General features: G+C 55.9%; 2 protein-coding genes and 1 long non-coding RNA gene across 5 annotated transcripts; 2 read left to right on the top strand and 1 right to left on the bottom strand.

Annotated features, from left to right (window-relative positions):
* The first annotated feature begins 43 nt into the window (after positions 1-43).
* KRI1 (KRI1 homolog) lies at positions 44-7,773 on the top strand. Of its 3 annotated transcripts, none has more exons than XM_072947679.1 (19): positions 44-190; positions 303-376; positions 1,037-1,142; positions 1,491-1,599; positions 1,814-1,868; positions 1,947-1,993; positions 2,289-2,385; positions 2,475-2,552; positions 2,841-2,974; positions 3,270-3,396; positions 3,473-3,568; positions 3,661-3,831; positions 4,631-4,706; positions 4,800-4,888; positions 4,979-5,105; positions 5,193-5,323; positions 6,009-6,073; positions 6,189-6,284; positions 6,881-7,773. In XM_072947679.1, the coding sequence occupies exons 1-19, from the start codon at positions 97-99 to the stop codon at positions 7,218-7,220; spliced, it is 2,112 nt and encodes a 703-aa protein (XP_072803780.1). In that variant the 5' UTR covers positions 44-96; the 3' UTR covers positions 7,221-7,773. The 3 variants fall into 3 exon arrangements, with proteins under 3 accessions (XP_072803780.1, XP_006220255.3, XP_072803781.1); XM_006220193.4 differs by having other exon boundaries at positions 1,944-1,993; XM_072947680.1 differs by lacking the exons at positions 44-190; positions 303-376; positions 1,947-1,993.
* Positions 7,450-13,809, bottom strand: ATG4D (autophagy related 4D cysteine peptidase). The gene is made up of 10 exons (XM_006206279.4): positions 13,228-13,809; positions 12,412-12,495; positions 12,157-12,330; positions 11,594-11,870; positions 11,456-11,520; positions 9,926-10,056; positions 8,925-9,003; positions 8,772-8,848; positions 8,572-8,691; positions 7,450-7,984 (listed from the first exon to the last, which is right to left on the bottom strand). The coding sequence occupies exons 1-10, from the start codon at positions 13,457-13,459 to the stop codon at positions 7,802-7,804; spliced, it is 1,422 nt and encodes a 473-aa protein (XP_006206341.3). The 5' UTR covers positions 13,460-13,809; the 3' UTR covers positions 7,450-7,801.
* Positions 13,738-15,325, top strand: LOC140688467 (uncharacterized). The gene is made up of 2 exons (XR_012063191.1): positions 13,738-13,825; positions 15,065-15,325. It is a non-coding gene; the product is annotated as an uncharacterized lncRNA (long non-coding RNA).
* Positions 15,326-17,092: the final 1,767 nt, after the last annotated feature.

Raw genomic sequence — 17,092 nt, 5'->3', positions numbered from 1 at the left:
CGCCCCATTTAAAGCTAGCGGTCAGCAGGGCCGTGAGCAGCCCCGCCTCCTTAGGGGCTCTCTCCACACGCGTGCGCAGTGGGCTGCAGAGCCGCCATGCCTGAGCCGCGCGGGTCGTCACCCCTGCGGGTGAACGCCGCGTTTGCCGCGCGGTACGGCCGCTACCGGGAGCGCGAGGAGCTGCAGCGGTGTGAGTGCGGGGCGCATGCGCGCGGGGCACCGGGGCGTGCAAGGCAGTCAGGAAGTGGGGGTTGATCTGGTCCCCCAGGCTGACCTAGGGGACTCCCATCTATGCTCCACAGTGAAAGATCGCTACGGGGACCGGGACAGCGGCGGCGACTCCAGTTCCGAGTCTGACTCCAGCGAGGAGCGGGTGGTGAGCTTCCCTGCTCTCATCCTGGACCTGCGGGAGGCGACCAAGCCCCCCATCGCAGTCCAGACCTATAGTGGGCGGCTGACCCCCAACCCCATCGCGCCCCACGGGAGCGTCCAACTCCCGCCCCCCATTCTCACGAGGGACAGACACAGCGCCCTCCCCATCCCCAGGGGGTGGCCAAATCCTCCCTACTTCTCCTTCCCCACCTCAGTTCTATCTGCCCATCTTGATCTGTCTGGTGCGAATCCTTTGTTTACCTTTTCATCCCTGAGAGTCTAACCATTTCTCAGTGCCCGACTCTCCCCAAAGTGGGGCTTCTCTCTACCACATGGGGCACTCAGCTTCTCCCCACAACAGCCCTGATCTTCCCCGCCAGGAAGTTACCCTCCCCTTGCCTTCTACCTTCCTCTGTCTCATATCCGGTACTTATGTGGCCCACCCCCAAGAGGGCCCCTCCCCCCTCCACCTGTTTGACCTCCCCTCCCACTCAGACCCAGCCACCCACCTGCCTCTACTCAGCCGGATTCCCCCTGCTTCCTCCTAAAGACTACCCCTCCCTCCACCCTAATTCCCACACCTGGTCAGCCCACCTGCCCCTGTTCCTTACTGCTCCATCACAGCTCCTTTCTGAAGTCTGTCCCCACCCTTTTCCTGCTCTAGGAATTTGACCACCAGCAGGAGCGTGACTTTTACAGGACTCTCTCCTTGTTGAAGAAGAAGGATCCCCGCATTTATCAGAAAGATGCCACCTTCTATCAGAGAAAAGGTCTGGGGCTGCTCTTCCTGGGGCCCAGGTGCCTCCTTGTCTTATAGGCTGTTGTGACTATTTAATGAATATTTATGAGTCAAAACTAGTTAGCAGAGTATCTTAGGTTATTACCTGTGGTCATTAATAAGGGCTGTGTGCTGAACACTGTTCTGACTTACTAAATGGTTACTGGCAGGAACTACCAGCGAGTAGCAAGTGTGATACCTGTTTGATAGCTGGGATCTGGTGGCTCAGGGATTTGAAACTTTGGTCTGACTCTGGCCCAGCCCAGTATTGTTCTCTGCCTGGGGATGGAAGTGGGGTGTGGGTGTGAGTGATGGCTGATGTCTTCTGGTGGCCCCACAGCATCGTCCTCGGAGAGCGAGGAGGAGCTGTCAGCTGAGGAGAAACCAAAGAAGGTGCAGCCCATGTACCTGAAGGACTATGAGAGGAAGGTTATCTTGGAGAAAGAAGGGTGAGGAGAGAGCCTGGGTGACCCCTCCCCGCCCCTGCTTTCCCAGGGCAGGGGGACACATGGGGGACTTAGGGGCAGGGATGGGAAGGAGCCTTGGTGACCCACCTGCACCCCATCAGCCCCCTCCAGCTGTGGCTCCTAACAGCTCCCCACCCCATGGGGACCAACTGGCCACGGGGAGTCTGTTCTGAAGCCCTCATCCTTCCTTTCACAGCAAATATGTCGATGAGGAGAATTCCGATGGGGAGACCTCCAATCAGAGACTCCAGGTGGGTGGGGTGGAGGTTGAGTTGGGGTGGAGGGGCCCAGCACTGGGCCTGAGGCCCACGTCACTTTCTCTGCAGCAGATCTCGTCGAAAAGTTATGTGGAAGAACAGAAACAGCTGAAGGAAAGGTGAGCCCAGGCTGGCTGAGTGACCAAATGGAAAGGAGTTGAGGCCCAGAGGTTGGATGGGCTGGGGTTCCAGTCCAGCTCAGTCACTTCATGGCTGTGTGCTCCTGGGCACGTCACTTGCCCTCTCTGTGCCTCAGTTTCTGCATCTGTTACATAGAGTTGATCATGGCCTCTATGGCGCAGCACCACTTGGGGCTTGTCAGGAAGAGCTCAGGACTTAGTCACCAGGGTTCATCTTGGGGCAGCGGGCAGGGCCAGCCTGCCTGTCCTGAGGCTGGTTCTCTTGCGTGGGCAGCTTCCGGGAGTTCGTGGAGGATAGTGAGGATGAGGACAGCGCCGGGGAAGGTGGCTCTGGGTTGCTGCAGAAACGAGCTAAAAGCAGAGAGGAGAAGGTGGGTACTGGGGCCTAGCTGGCAGGGGGCTGGTGGTGGAGGCAGGGTGCTGGGGTCCCTGCAGACCCTCAGCGCTGGCCTTTCCCCAGGCCCAGGAGGATGCCGACTATGTCGAATGGCTAAAGGGGCAGAAGGAAATTGAGAACACTGACACCCTGAAAGAACTGGTGAGTTCCCACACAGTGTCGCTGAACTACCACCCTGCCTGGTCCGCCTCCATCTGACCTTTTCATGGAAATAGGCCCTTGAGAAGGTAGCCAGGAGCAGGTGCTCTGAAGATGGGGTGGGCGCCTTTCTGACCCTCAGCTTCTACATCTATGAAATGCGGGTTATCCTACCTACTGTATGGGGTGGCTGTGGAGCTGTAGTCACTTAAATCTACTTGGTGCCTACATCCGCCCTCCTCCCCTGTCCCCGAGTTCCTGACCAGGGTCCCTTCCCCTTTTCAACCCTAGACTCACCTCAAGGAATACTGGAACAACCCAGAGCTGGATGAGGGGGAGTGCTTCCTTCGGGATTACATCCTTAACAAACGCTACGAGGAGGATGGAGAGGAGGAGGAGGAGGAAGAGGAGGAGGAGGAAGAAGGGTGAGTAGCCAGGCCCCCAGGGGCCTGGAGCCAACGCTGGCCAGAATGGAAAAGACCCTGGGTGTTTACTTGTTCACACAGTGGTAGCAGAGTTAGCCTTTCGTGAGGAAGAGCCACAGAGGGTGGGCTCTGGAGCCAGGTGGCCCTGCCAATGGATTTCCATACCTCAGTTTCCCCATCTGTAAAATGGGGGGGAATGGTAGCCCTCACCAGACGGTTCTGGTGAGGATTGAGTGAGTTAGTGTGCTGGTGCACAGGAGTGCAGGGGCTCAGCTGACCCCCAGCCCATCCTCAGGGTCCCCGGTCCCCGGGTCCAGCTGGCCGTGGAAGACTCCTCTGACGAGGGGGAGCTGTTTCTGAAGAAACAGGAGGACTTTGAGCACAAGTACAACTTTCGCTTCGAAGAGCCGGACTCTGCCTTGGTGGGTGGCCCGGGGCAGGGCCGGGGCTGGGGAGGACCAGGCTGGGAGAGCCCGGAATCATCTCCGCTGCCCACAGGTCAAGACCTACCCCCGGAGCATTGCATCCTCTGTGCGCCGGAAGGACGATCGCAGAAAGGAGAGGAGGGAGGAGACGCGGGAGCGAAAGAGGAGGGTGCGTGTGGGGCGGTGTGGGTGGGGTTGGGGGGCTGACTGGCTTGCAGGGAGAGCCCACACCCTCCCTTGACCCTGGCCCGCTGCCCCCAGGAAAAAGCGAAGAAGCAGGAGGAGCTCAAGCAACTGAAGAACCTGAAGAGGAAGGAGATTCTGGCCAAGCTGGAGAAGCTGCGGCAGGTCACGGGCAACGAGACACTGGGCTTTGAGGAGCGGGACCTCGAGGACGACTTCGACCCCGCGCAGCATGACCAGCTCATGCAGGTGCGACCCCCAGGCCCCACCCTGGCCAGGCAGCCAGGTGCGTGGCTCAGGAATCAGCAGTCCTTTCATTGCTGTGTGGCCTCAGAGAGTGACTTGACCTCTCTGAGCTTGTTTTTGTCTGTGAAGGCAGCCCAACCAGCCATAGCATCTAGCTCAGGGCTGTTCTAAAGATAGCCTGAGAGGAATACTAAACGTTAAGTTGGTAAATGCTTAAGGAACAGTGGGTCGCTGTGTTTCCTTTAAGCCCATTTACTAAGAAGTCAGTGTTTATTGTCGTATTTGGGGGAACACTGCATCAGGCCCTGAAAACAGGCAGGGAGGGCTGGATGGGAAAAGCAGTGGGGGCCAGGGGCACTGCAGAGCTGCCCCAGAGTAAACCTGGGGGGTCAGGGTAGGAAACTAAGGATGCATAGGTGGGCAGGTGGAAACTGGAGTGGGTGGGTGCTATGTGGTCAGAGTTCAGCCTTCACTTTCTAGAAGCTTCTCAATCCTAAGCTTCAGTTTCTCAATAGAATGGAGGTAGTGTCTGTCTCTTGGGGTGCTTGTGAAAAATGCAGTGAGATGCAGACCAGAGTCGGGCACATAGTAGGTGCTTCACAAGTGACACGGTTAGCAGTAACTGCCTTTGCCAGCCAGTAACAAGGGGCAGAGAGCAGGAAGTAGAGGGGCCCAGACACACAGGGTTTCCCCCACATCAGGAGCTGGGTCCTGCGGGGGTGCCGGGGAGCCATGTATGGTGCGGGAGTAAGGCTGTCGGGGGGAGTGGGCCCTGCTGACCCTCCCCGCCCCAACCCTGCAGAAGTACTTTGGGGACGAATATTATGGCACCATGGAGGAGGAAAAGCCGCAATTTGAGGAAGAGGAAGGCCTTGAAGGTGAGGTCACCTGGGGCACTGGGCTGTGGGTGCGGGCACTTGGTCCAACCTGACCCCGCAGCCCATCCCTGCCTGTCTGTTCCCCGGCACCAGATGACTGGAATTGGGACACATGGGCTGGGCCGGAGCAGGGTGGAGCGTGGAGCCAGCAGGATCTGCACTGCGAGGACCCCGACTTCAATGTAGGTACCACAGGCACAGGGATCGGGGTGGGGGGTACTCAGAGGGTCCCGAGGATCCCAAGGGCAGGCCTGACCTACATGTCCTGGCAGATGGATGCCGACTATGACCCCAGCCAGCCTCAGAAGAAGCGGCGTGAGGCCCCCGCGATGGGCAAGAAGAAGCGAAAGTCTCCCTTTGCGGCGGCTGTGGGGCAGGAGAAGCCTGTGTTTGACCCCGGTGAGGCCCGGGCAGGCGGCCGTGGGCGGGCAGGGGCTGCGAGGGGCCCGGCACACCCTGGCAGCCTGGCTCTCTCCCCCCGCACAGGGGACAAGACGTTCGAGCAGTACCTGGACGAGTATTACCGGCTGGACTACGAGGACATCATCGATGACCTGCCCTGTCGCTTCAAGTACCGCACGGTGGTGCCCTGCGACTTTGGGCTCAGCACCGAGGAGGTGGGAGCCTGGAGCGAGCAAGTGCTGGGACACAGCTTGTTTCTTCGTCTTACAAACAATAGGAATGGAAGTGCTAATGACCGTACTAATAATAGCACCTGCCTCAAAGGATTTCTGTGAGGCGGGGGCTTCAGTCAGTGCTTTGCCCACAGCAGGCCCCAGAAATATTACTTCTGTTACTGTATATTGGCAGCAGGGTGGCTATTAAGAGTGGGCACAGGTTCAAACCCTGGCTCAGCTGCTCACCAGCTATGTAACCTTAGACATGTGACTTACGGCTCTGTGCCTCGGTTTCCCCATCTGTAAAATGGGCCTAATTACATCCCCACCTCGTGGGCCTCATCTGGAATTAGGAAACCCAGTCACTGGCATGGAGACCCCTGCCCTCAAGCTGCTGGTGCCATGGTGCATGGGTCAGGGCTCCAGGGCCCAAACCATAATCTGAAATTAGCTACTTCCCGTGCCATATGACTAGGGGCAAGTATCCCCTCTCTGAACCTTAGTTTCCCTATCTGATGCCCCCAACAAAAAACATCAGGCAGCCTCCACAGAGATCAGTTCTTTCTGGCCATGGTGACGTGGGTGGTACTAGCATTACCCTGCCTTGACTGATGAGGTGACTAAGGCTTAGAGTCAGGGCTCTCCAGGGCTCAGGTGCAGGATCCCACCCTCCCTTTCCTTGCAGATCCTCACTGCCGATGACAAGGAGCTCAACCGGTGGTGCTCCCTGAAGAAGACCTGCATGTACAGGTGATGGGGTGTGGCTGGGCCAGGTGCCCCAGGAGGAGGGGTGGGCTGGCTGGCAGGCAAGCATGGGCATCACCCAGAACACCCAGTGACAGGTGTGTCCGCCTGGCGCCCGCAGGTCGGAGCAGGAGGAGCTGCGGGACAAGAGGGCCTACAGCCAGAAGGCCCAGAACACATGGAAAAAGAGGCAGATCTTCAAATCACTCTGCCCAGAGTGAGTGTTACTGGTTTGGGGGTGGGATCACCAGGCCCCAGTTTGAGTCATTGTTGCATGACCCTGGGAGAGGGGCTTCCCTTCTCTGATACTTGGGTTCTAATCCTGGCTGGGCCATAGCTGTGTGACCTTGAGCAAGTCACTTTCCCTCTCTGGGCCTATTTCCTCATTTATAAATAGGGATAAAGATAGTCTATTTTTTGTCAGGTTTTTTTGAGGATTAAGTGAATTAATTCAGGTAGAGTGCTTAAAACAGTAAATGCCAGATAGATATAAGCTCTTGTTATAACATCAGAGGTGACAGCAGCTCACAGAATTGATGTAAAGCTAAAATGAGTTAATTTGTGTAAATAACTGAGTATAGGCCGAGGCTCAACTATCAAAATTATCAGTGACCCAGTCCTGCCTCAGGGTTCAGGAGAAAAATCCCCGTTTTGGCATCAGACCCACCTTTGAGTCCCAGGCAGGCCCCTGAATTGCTGTGTCGCCGCCTCTCTGAGCCTCTCCTTTCCTCATCTGTAAAAATGAGGGATGTGTGTCCTGGAACAGGCCTAATCATGATCAGCCTGGACTGAGCCACTACTTTCCTCCTCCAGGACAGAGATGCCCACGGAAGCCACAGGGAAGCCACAGAGAGACAAAGCCAGCCCACAGGGGCAGCTGCCAGCACCTGATGGGGCCTGCGGGAAGCGGCCCCAGCCTGAGAGCCCCCCGGCACAGGAAGAGGCGGCCCCTGTGACACCCACGGAGAAACCGGCCCCCCGGAGGCAGAGGAGGGGCAAGAAGGCTCGTCTCTTGGGCCCTACAGTAACACTCGGTGGACGTGAGTTCAGCCGCCAGAGACTGCAGGCCTTTGGCCTCAACCCCAAACGGCTGCACTTCCGCCAGCTGGGCCGGCAACGGAGGAAGCAGCAGGGGCCCAAGAGCGGCCCCTAGGCTGAGGGAGCCTACAGGGTTCCTGGGGCTCCTCTCCTTCAGTCAGGCCCCTGGGTGCCCCCACCCACCTCTTGTTGACACAACAGACTCTCACTTTGGGCAAGGGAGTTTTCCCCTCTTGTAGATGTGGAAGCTGAGGCCCACTTAAGCTTCCTGGATGACTTGGAACCTCACCTTGAGACACACCCTGAGCCCCATCCCTCAAATGCTGGGCCTAGCCATAGCCAAGTTCTAGTCAAACGGCTTTATTAGCCCCCAGCGGCCACAGCCCTCCCGCCAACTCCCACCAGCCACTGGCGCTCTGGGACCAGAGAGGGGCGTGGGCGGTCCAGTGCAAACTACAGTACGGAGTCAGGCCCTGAGTGGGTGCCCGGGGGCCCTCCCTCCCTCTCTGCCCTGCGACGAGGGCGCAGCTGGTGGGAGGCAGGTGTGCGGGCTGTTCCTGGCTGCATGGCCCCAGCCCGGAGGTCTCCTGGACTGGTCTCAGCTGCACTTGTCAAGGGGAGTTCAAGCTCCCACACCCAGCGTGACATAAATAAAAAAATAAATAGGGTCGCATCTTCTCCCCCACCCCCTCCCCTTTATAAAAACACAAAGTCCTCAGAGCTCGGGCGTTTGGCCTTGAGAAGCCGCCCCGTTCGAGGGAGCCGCAGTGTCGGCTGGGAGGGCTGGGAGCAGAGGTCGTCCAGGCTGTGGTCCTGAGCGTGGCCTTCGACCAGGGTGAACATGGGGTACCGCTCTGTGGCTGAGGAGGAGCTGAGGACCTGGTGGGAGGAGAGAGAGCAGCTCAGTCCCCAGACGGTGTTAATGATCCCAGTAGGTATAATTAACAGGTATATTTTATCAAGTGCTTGCTGAACTTAACTCCCATCCCTCCAGGGCAGTGATGCTGGCCAGCCAATCAGTGCCTTCCACACCCCCCCCCCCCCCCCCCCGGCCAGAGCAATTGGCTCAGTGATGAGCGTGTGGCCCTGTGCAGCCAATGAACAGCAGCCCTGGGGTTTTCTCTATCTGCTGGGAAGCTGGGGCTCCCTTTCCACTGAAAGTGCCCAGAGAGGCTGGTGGCCACTCTTGCCGCCATGAGGGTAAAGCTCTGATAGGACAACAGAGTCAAAGAACAGCATAAGGTCCTGCCACTTGAGCCTCTGGAAGCAGCTGTCCCCTTAAAATTTTCATTTCATGCCTTTTTTTGCTCTAATCACAGCTGGGCTTGTAGCTTGTGGGCAGGATAACAATCTTGACAACATAGCCTGGAAGTGGCCTCCCCAGGTCTGCTGGCCTCAAGGCCTTTGTCCCTCCGTCTACCCTAGCCCTGCCCTTTGCCTCCTGGCCTCCAGCATGCATTGCTCACCCTGGTCAGCTCTGAGCAGAGGGTCTCAAACTCCTTCCTGTCTCCAGCGTAGAACCCCACGGTACAGCTTGGGTCCATCTTGGTGAAGGCCATCTTGCGGGGTGAGGTGCAATGGAAGGACTGGGGCAGACAAACAAGGGAGGCTCAGGGAGCTCCTACATGTCTCCAACCTCCCCCTCTCCCCTCGGAGCCCAGCTCACCTCGAGGGGGAAGTCAGCCTGGCTGACATCCACAGCAGGCTGGCAGTAGTGAGGGTCCAGGTAGAGCAGGAAGTCATCTGCAGGGGAGGAGGCGTGAGCAGGGGTAGAAAAGGGTAAGGTGGGCTGGGAGGAAGCAGGATGGGGCAGGCCTACCCTGGTAGCCGATGAAGTACAGCGAGTGGCGTGGCTTGCCCCCCATGATGCCCAGGCACAGCTCGGAACGCAGGAGTTCCTGCAGGGAAGAAAGTGGGCAAAAGTGACGACTCAGGGCAGGTGCTGTCATGCACTCAGCAAACTCTTAGCAGAGGCTCAGAGTGTACAAACCCAGGCCTGTGCTGGGCTCTGGGGGGCAGCAGTGACCAAGACAGACAAAACCCTGCCCTTATGGAGCTAATGTTCTAATGTGGGAGAACAAGGAACACGATGAATGAGCTATGTCAGAAGGTGGTAACACCCTGGAGAAGAACAGAGGGGAAAAGGCTTTGCAATTTTAAATAGGGGTCAGGAAACGCCTCATTGAGAGATGAGGTTTCAGCAGGCAGGGAGTTGAGTACATCTTGGGAAAGAGCACTCTAAGCAGAGGAAACAGCAAGTGCAAAGGCCCTGTGGCAGGTGTCTTCTGAGAACAGTGAGGAGGCCTGTGTGAATGGAACAATGTGAAGTGAGGCAGAGAGGGGACAGATAAGGTTAAGGAAGAGACAGGGATGTGGTGTGAGGTCTTGTGGGAGAGATCTTTGGCCTTTATTCTGAGTGTAAACATACTAGGGTCTTTCCAGCCTTGCTGTTCCCTTTGCCTGAAGCACCCTCTGGCTTCTCATTTGGTTCTGACTGGAGAGGGGCTTTCCTAGGCTGTGTAGCCACCCCCATTTGCCCTTCATCGTGTTAGTTTTGGTTCCTTTAGAGCCTGAGTTATAATGCCACATCTGTCAAATTGGTTCCACATCCACTGTCATTCCCCCATTGGAATGTCCACTGTCAGAGGGCACGGGTTGTAGCCTGTTCACCTCTGAATCCCCAGCAGTTGGGACAGTTCTTGGCACATAAGGTGTTCCATAACTACTGGAAAAACTGATGCAGGAAGCATAAACACATAACCCAAGATGAAGTGTGGAGGGATCCTGGGAGGAAGTGTGATGGAATCTGGCTGAACCTACCTTCACACAGGGCACGTACACAGGGTTGAGAGTCTCGCCACCCAGCCGCACGGGCACCAGGATGACCACAGACTTCCACTCAGCTGTGGGGTCTGACCTGGCCACCAGGCGGGCCACATCTGCCTTGTACACTGGAAAGACAGGGCAGCAGGTCACATTCATGCCCACCCTTCAAGCCTCAGAGTGTGGCCCTCCATCCCCAGCGGCCCAGCCTTGCCTGAGCAACCTCTTGGGATGACACTCCTGTCATCGATGGAAAAGGAGGTCTTTCCAGTGCTCTCCCGATCAACTCCCCCAGACAATCCCAGGGCCTCCAGGCAGGTGTGGACATCCCCACTTTATACAGATAGGGCAAGAGAGGCCTGAGATTTTGACAAAGAACATAAACCAGGAAGAGGTGGAGAGTCTTCCCGCAGCCTGGAGAGCCTCTCCAGTCCCAGGCCTGACACTCAGCACCTAGGTTTGCCCAGGTGGTAATGGGAGCATGGAGCAGTCTGCCAGTCAGCCAAATGTCCCCGTGTCCCTCCTCAAGTCCTGTCTGCTGGCCTCCACCCGCCCGCCTTCCCCTTGTGGCCACATAAGCCCCTTCCTGGCTCCCAGAAGAGTAAATTCAACCTTTTCTGGAAACACAGCTGCTGTGGTCTGAATGCTTGTGTCCCTCTCAAATTCATGCACTGAAATCCTAACCCCCAAGGTGATGGAATTTGGCAGTGGGGCCTTTGGGAGGTGATGAGGTCATGAGAGTGGGAACCTCATGAATGAAATCACTGCCCTTATAAAAGAAACCCCAGAGAGCTCACCTGCCCTTTCACTACCTGAGGACACAGCAAAATGAACCAGGAAGTGGGCGGGCCCCCACTAGACACCGAAACTGCCATTGCCTTGATCTTGGACTTTCTAGCCTCCAGAATTGTGAAAAATAAATTCTTGTTGCTTACAAGTCACCCAGTCTATGATATTTTTGTTACAGCAGTCCTGACAGACTAAAACAACGGTTCTCTAATCAAACCTTGCCCCAAACTCCTATATTTTTTCATGAAAATGTACAGGTTTTGTAGATTTCCTGACACCAATCCACGGAGGCTCCTTTTAAGACCCTTTCTAAACTGATTTGGGGGGTGACAGGGAATAATGACAATCATAGCTAATATTTAGTGAATACTTACTATATGACAAGCACTGTTTTAAGGGTTTTACTGTATTATTGACTCACTTAATCCTCACGACAGCCCTATGAGGCAGAGGAGGCCTGACTTTCATACATGTTAAAATTGTTCACAGAGTAAGAGTGAGTTGAGAGGAACTCCCTGAGAGGGGGGTTCCTTATGTTCTTTACTCTGTTACTCAGGGAGAAGCCTCTGAATTCTCTCCTGGTTCCAGAGGGAGCAAGGGGTCCTGAGCACCTCCCAGTGTGGGTCCCTCTGCCGCAGAACTTGTTTTAGCCTCTGAGGAAGGTGGGTCACAAGAGGCAGCTGAGGTAGTGGCTGGTTCAGGGTGAGAACCCTGTGATCTTGGCTCCCAGCCCCTTACCTGTGCAGTCCTGAGAAACATACACCACCAGGCGGGTGACCTCTGAGCAGCTCTCCACAGCTTTCCTGGGGATGGGAGGAGAGGCCTGAGTTCCTGGGGGTACCCAGTGGCTCCCATGTCTTCAGCAGCGGCCCTCACCTGAGTATGTGTGCCACCAGTGATGGCCCATACCAGTCACCCGCCTTCTTGCCTGAGCTCTGCCCAAGCTCCACCAGCCGGTGTAGGCCGAAGGGGGCCCGGGGATGGTCAGCGAACCAGGACACGATCTGCCGGTGCCGACGTTCCTGCTCCAGCTCAGGGGCAGCCTGGGCCCAGCGCGGAGGCATCCAGTGGGCAGGCCCACGGTACCGGTTGGGAGAGGCCAACCCTGACGGCTCAGGGGGGCCCAGGCCCACACCCTGGGACCATGTCCAGTCTGGTAGGGATGGAGTCAATAGTCATACAGTGCCAGTGTGTGTGGGGACACAATTCCCATTATTCATGATGTACACATGACTGTAACGCTCCAGAGACCCCACATTTAACTACAACTTTCACATTCCTTAAACTTATTTTATAAACAATTTTCACTTCCCCCCAAACTTACTTTATACTCAATTCTAACACGACTTTAAACACTTAGTTGACAAACTGTTCTAACACGGCTGGTCCGCGTGGCTGGTGCTATACTCCTCCTGTGCCCTTCCCCCTTCACTGCTCACCTCTGGGCAGGAAATGCAGCAGCAGGCCCTGGGCCAGCATCATCTGTCCACTTCGTAACATGCATCCCCAGCCACAGTCTGAGGTTAGGCAGCCTCCAGCCAGGGGTGGGAAGTCCCGGCGGTAGGTGAGCCATAGGCGCGACACGAAGTCCCGCTGGAAACGCTGGATGTCACCTACAAGAGGGGGCTTGTCAGGTGCCACCAGGAACACCCCTGGGGGCCTCTTCCAACCCTAGCCACGGGCCACCAGCTCACCCTCGCCCTCAAAGCGGTAGCGGCGGCCGCAGAGGTGGACGCTGGAAATCTTGCTAAAGCTGGTCCGGCTTTTAACCACCCAACCTGGGGAGACAAGGGGCAGCGCTCAGCAAGATGAAGCACTTGCTTGACAGACAGGCTACATAAGAGTTAGGAAGGGGGGGGAAGGTTATGGCAAGAGGGGAGGATATAGCTTAGTGATAGAGCGTGTGCTTAACATGCAAGAAGTCCTGGGTTCAAATCCCAATACCTCCATATAAAAAATTTGATTGACGGTAAATAAACAAATAAACCTAATTACCTCCCTCGCAAGAAAAAAAATTTTTTTTAATGAAAAAAAGAGAGAGACGACAGCGACAGCGCTTCCATTCCCCGATGTGCGAGATGGGGACATCCCGGCCCCTTATCTCAGGGAAGGTTCTGGGGAATCCGCTAGTCCTCTTAGACGGAGGCGGGGCCCCTAATAACAGCCACATGAGTGTCTGCAATTAATTCAGGATGTATTGAAGCTGTTCTGATGACTGTACCCATTTGACAGAAGGGAAAATTGGAGACACAGGGAAGCAAAAAACCTTGCCCAGGGTCACATGGGGAATTGCCTGAGACTTGAAAATACATTCTCCTTTGGACCCGCCAGCCAGCGGCCCGCCCTGGGCAGGGCAGGGCGAGGGACCGACCCACAGGTGACTCACAGGAGAACAAACAGTGGAACTTGGCAGGGGCAGGGTCTGGTTCTCCTAGACTCCCACCGACCTCGAGGCCCCCTGCCCGCCTGAACACCTGGCTCGCTCCCACCTCAGAACCCCACCTCCTCACCGTACTTGACGTTGTTCCAGGCGGTCAGGAACTTCGCCTTAAACTTGTCCACTTCGTCCGGCTCCCCGGGGGCGGCCCCGGGCGACGCAAGAGCGGGGCCGCTGGCTCCCGAGGGCCCCAGGCCGTTGGGGTCCGGGGTTCGGGGGCCCCGCGGCCTGCGGCCCTCGGGGCGGCGCGCGTCCTCCGGGCTCCCGCTCCGGTACTGCGCGGCGGCCGGCGACACGGAGTTCATGGGCGCGCCGGGAGGGCGGACCCAGGGCCCGGGGGGCCGCGCGCGAGCGCCCCAGGGGGCCAGGACGCGGCCAGGAAGCGGGCGCCCAGGAAGGCGCTAGTGGGCCCCCGGCGCGGCGGCCAGGCCCCCAGACCCGGCGCGGGACGCTGTCACCGCCGCCGCCATTTTAGCGGCCCTGGCCCCGGGAGGGAGGCGGGCGTGACACGGCCGGACTCCCCGCCCCGGCCCGGCCCCCAGCCTGGGTCCCCGGCCGCGGTCTCGGGTGGCCGCGCTAGGGCCTCCGGACGCGGGCCTCCCCGCGGCGCGCCGTGACCCGCACCCCCACCCGCCTTATCGCATCGCCCAGGCGCTCCCGAGCCCCTCCAGGTCCTTATCGGAGGCCCCAGAGCCGGGAAGCCCCGCCCCGGCCCCGCCCCCGGCCGCGCCCCCTCTTGGGCGCTGGGAACTGACCGCCAGGCGGGGCCCCTGCGCGGTTTGCACCTGCCCGCTTCGGATCGGGGATCAGAGCGCCCCTCTGCGGGCTGCGCACCCAGACCCAGCCTCAGCCTGGGGCGGGGAGGGGGCCGAAACGTGTGTGGTGACACCCACTCCCCTAAACTCCCCCTTCAAGCCACACCTCTATGTGCTTCAGTTTCCCCTTGAGCAAAAAGGGGCTCAAATACACGTAATAATATAAATGAAGGGGTAGCAGGAGTATAAGTCAGCGGTAGAGTCCGTGCTTAGCATGCACGAGATGCTGGGTTCAACCCCCAGTACCTCCATTAAAAAAATAATAAACGAACCTAGTTAAAAAATTAAATAAAACTAATTACCACCCCTCCAAAAAAAAAGCCAAAAATATTTTTTTAAACATAAACGAATCTTCATAATTTTGCTGAGGGAAAGAAGTCAGACCAAAAAAGAAGAGTATACACTTTCTGGTCTCATTTATTTAAACTCTAGAAAATGCAACCTCATCTTTAGTAATAGAAAGCACATCAGAGGTTACCTGGGGGTGGAGTAGGGAGAGGTGGGAGGAAGGGATAAAAGGGGCTCGGATGTGTTTAGTACCTTGACTCTGGTGATGGTTTCCAGCTTTTGAAAACTCATCACATGGTACACGTTAAATGTGTGCGGTTTGTTTTACGTCAATCACACCTCAATAAAACTGAAAAAAATTTCAGTGCACCTAACTCAGAGGACTATTAGGAGGACGAGCTGAATTCATCCTGGTAAAGCGCTTAGCATGGCATTTGAGGCAGGGCTCAGTGAAAGCCAACCATGACCTCAAAGGCAGGATGAGTATAGTGACCCTGGGAACCGCAGAGAGAGTGGCCTCTAGTGGCTGGCCCAAGGGCTCTGTCCTCAGCTGGCAGAAGGAAGTTGGATGACGATTTGGAGGAGGGAGTGCCACCTGCAGAAGGCAAGAAAGTGAGAGAGGTGATTAGGCAAGTTTACTGACTCTGGCTAATTAACAGCGAGGGAAAGGAAGTGCCTGATGAAAAGCTGATGAAAAGGCAGGACATTTCTCTTATCCCACAGCTGGCTCCCTAAAATCCAAGAAAACACCTCAGTATTGCTTCCTTTGTTCCCACCGAAGTTTCTGCTAATTGCTTTTTGTTTCAGGGCTGCACTCTGGAGGTGGAAGGAGCCAGTAGCCGAAAATAATTACCACCACCACTGGAATGAAGACAATGATGGCTGAGCCTTCTAATAAAAGACCCCGCGGCCCGATGGGGAGCTGGAGCTGTCTCTACCGGCCACCTTGGCTGATAGCTCCCGGCTCGAGTGCTTCCTTTCCCCAGTTGAGTGTTTTTCTTTCCTTTTCCCTGTTTAAACACTATCCTTCAAGTTCCCTTTCTGAGCAATAAATCAACTGTTCACTAGGTCCCTCTGCCTCTGCTGCAAGAATTCTTTGACAGCCAGCAACAAGGACCCACACTTTAGTGGGCTTCCTAATTTAGGGGTCCCTCTATCTGCTAACAAAAGCACAGTCACCTCCCTGACTTTCCCTTCTTCAGCTCTCCCCTCATGCACTTCCCTTCAGCCACTCCTGCCTCCTTTCTCAAATTCAACAGGTACCCTCCCACCTCAGGACCTTTGCACTAGCTGTTCCCTCTGCCTAGACCTCTCTTCCCTGAGATATCTGCATGGCTCTCCCTCAGCCTCCTTCAGGACTTTGTTCAAATGTCATTCCTGCAGTGTGACTGCCTTCAAAATTCTACCCTTCCCTGCTCTATTTTTTTTTTCCAGAGAAGTTTTCGCAACTTGATTGTCTAAGTCAGCTTGGCCTCCTATAACTAATACCTCACGTGGAGTGGCTTCCACAACAGACATTAATCCTTATCCTTCTGGAGGGTGGAAGTCCAAGATCAGGGTGCTAGCATGGCTGGGATCTTGGGGAGGCCCCTGTTCTTGGCTATGTCCTCACAGGGCCTTTCCTTGGTGCATTGTACATGGAAATATCTTGTGTCTCTTCATTTTTATAAGGGCATTAATCCCATTAGAGGCTCCACCCTCGTGACCTCATTTCACCCTAATCACCTCCCAAAGGCCCCACCTCCTAATACCGTCACCTTAGGGAGTTGGATTTCAACAAATGAATTCTGGGAAAGGTTCAGACCATAGTGCTGATCTTACATTTATATATAAATTTTATGTTGTCTTTCTTATTTAAAAAAAAATCTGGAGGGGGGGTAGGTAACTAGGTTCATTTATTTATTTCCTTTTTTAACGGAGGTACTGAGGATTGGACCCAGGACCTTTTGCATGCCAAGTACGTGCTCTACTACTGAGCTATATCCTCCCCCGTATAATTTTTTGTTTGTTTTTATGAGGGGGAAGTAATTGGGTTTATTTATTTATAGTTGGAGGAGGTACTGGGGATTGAACCCATGACCTCGTACATGCTAAGTATGTGCTCTACCATGGAGCTATACCCTCCCTACCCTATAATTTTTATGTTGATCACCTCTGTCTCCACCACATCATGAGGGCAGGCATCTCTGTCCGTCTTGGTCACTGTTGGCTCCTCAACACTCAATATGGCATACAGTAGGTGCTCAGACAACTTGCGGAAAAGGAGAGCTTACAGCCTCACAGGGGACAGGTGGGCTGGGGTGGCCATAGGTGATCCTTTCTGTTTGGCTTGATGGCTGAAGCTCCCCGCCCCCCACCATGACCACAGCTGGTTCCTCCCTAGAGGAGGAGGATGATTCACAGTGTGACCCTCAGTTCCTTCCCTTCACCCCTCTTCCTTACAAGTAAAGCCACAACATCTGCATCCCCCATCTCTGTCCCCACCCAGGGTCCAGCTGCCACCTGTCCCCCCCCAGAGATGTCCCTCAGGCTCCTCAGGTTCAGGCACCCCACTTGATCCTGCATTTCAGCCCACTGGCATTTCGTCCCATGCCCTTGGCTCCCCCAGCCCAGCCTTCATTGCCACCCTTCCCGGGATCTGTCAGTCCACTTACTGTCTGTCTCTGGTTGTCGTCATGCCCCTAAAGCAGCATTAACAGTCATGGACAGACACTGGCAGCCAGGCGGCTCTGTCTCGGTTTCCTCATCTGCCAAATGGGGTAGTAATAGTAGTACCCGTCAAGCTAACAGACATCCTTCAAAGTCCAACGACCCCCATTTCTGGGTTCTCAGATG

Source organism: Vicugna pacos, chromosome 22, assembly GCF_048564905.1.
Source record: "Vicugna pacos chromosome 22, VicPac4, whole genome shotgun sequence".
NCBI lineage: Eukaryota > Metazoa > Chordata > Mammalia > Artiodactyla > Camelidae > Vicugna > Vicugna pacos.
Note: the sequence above shows the minus strand (reverse complement) of the source record. Positions and strands in the feature narration are given on the sequence as shown.

Coding starts and splice junctions, on each gene's coding strand:
- KRI1 (XM_006220193.4), top strand. CDS start 97: ATGCCTGAGCCGCGCGGGTCGTCACCCCTGCGGGTGAACGCCGCGTTT. Junction 377..1,036: donor ACTCCAGCGAGGAGCGGGTG/GTGAGCTTCCCT, acceptor TTCCTGCTCTAG/GAATTTGACCACCAGCAGGA. Junction 1,600..1,813: donor GTTATCTTGGAGAAAGAAGG/GTGAGGAGAGAG, acceptor TTCCTTTCACAG/CAAATATGTCGATGAGGAGA.
- ATG4D (XM_006206279.4), bottom strand. CDS start 13,459: ATGAACTCCGTGTCGCCGGCCGCCGCGCAGTACCGGAGCGGGAGCCCG. Junction 11,871..12,156: donor GCTGCATTTCCTGCCCAGAG/GTGAGCAGTGAA, acceptor CATCCCTACCAG/ACTGGACATGGTCCCAGGGT. Junction 10,057..11,455: donor TGTTTCTCAGGACTGCACAG/GTAAGGGGCTGG, acceptor CTGTCTTTCCAG/TGTACAAGGCAGATGTGGCC.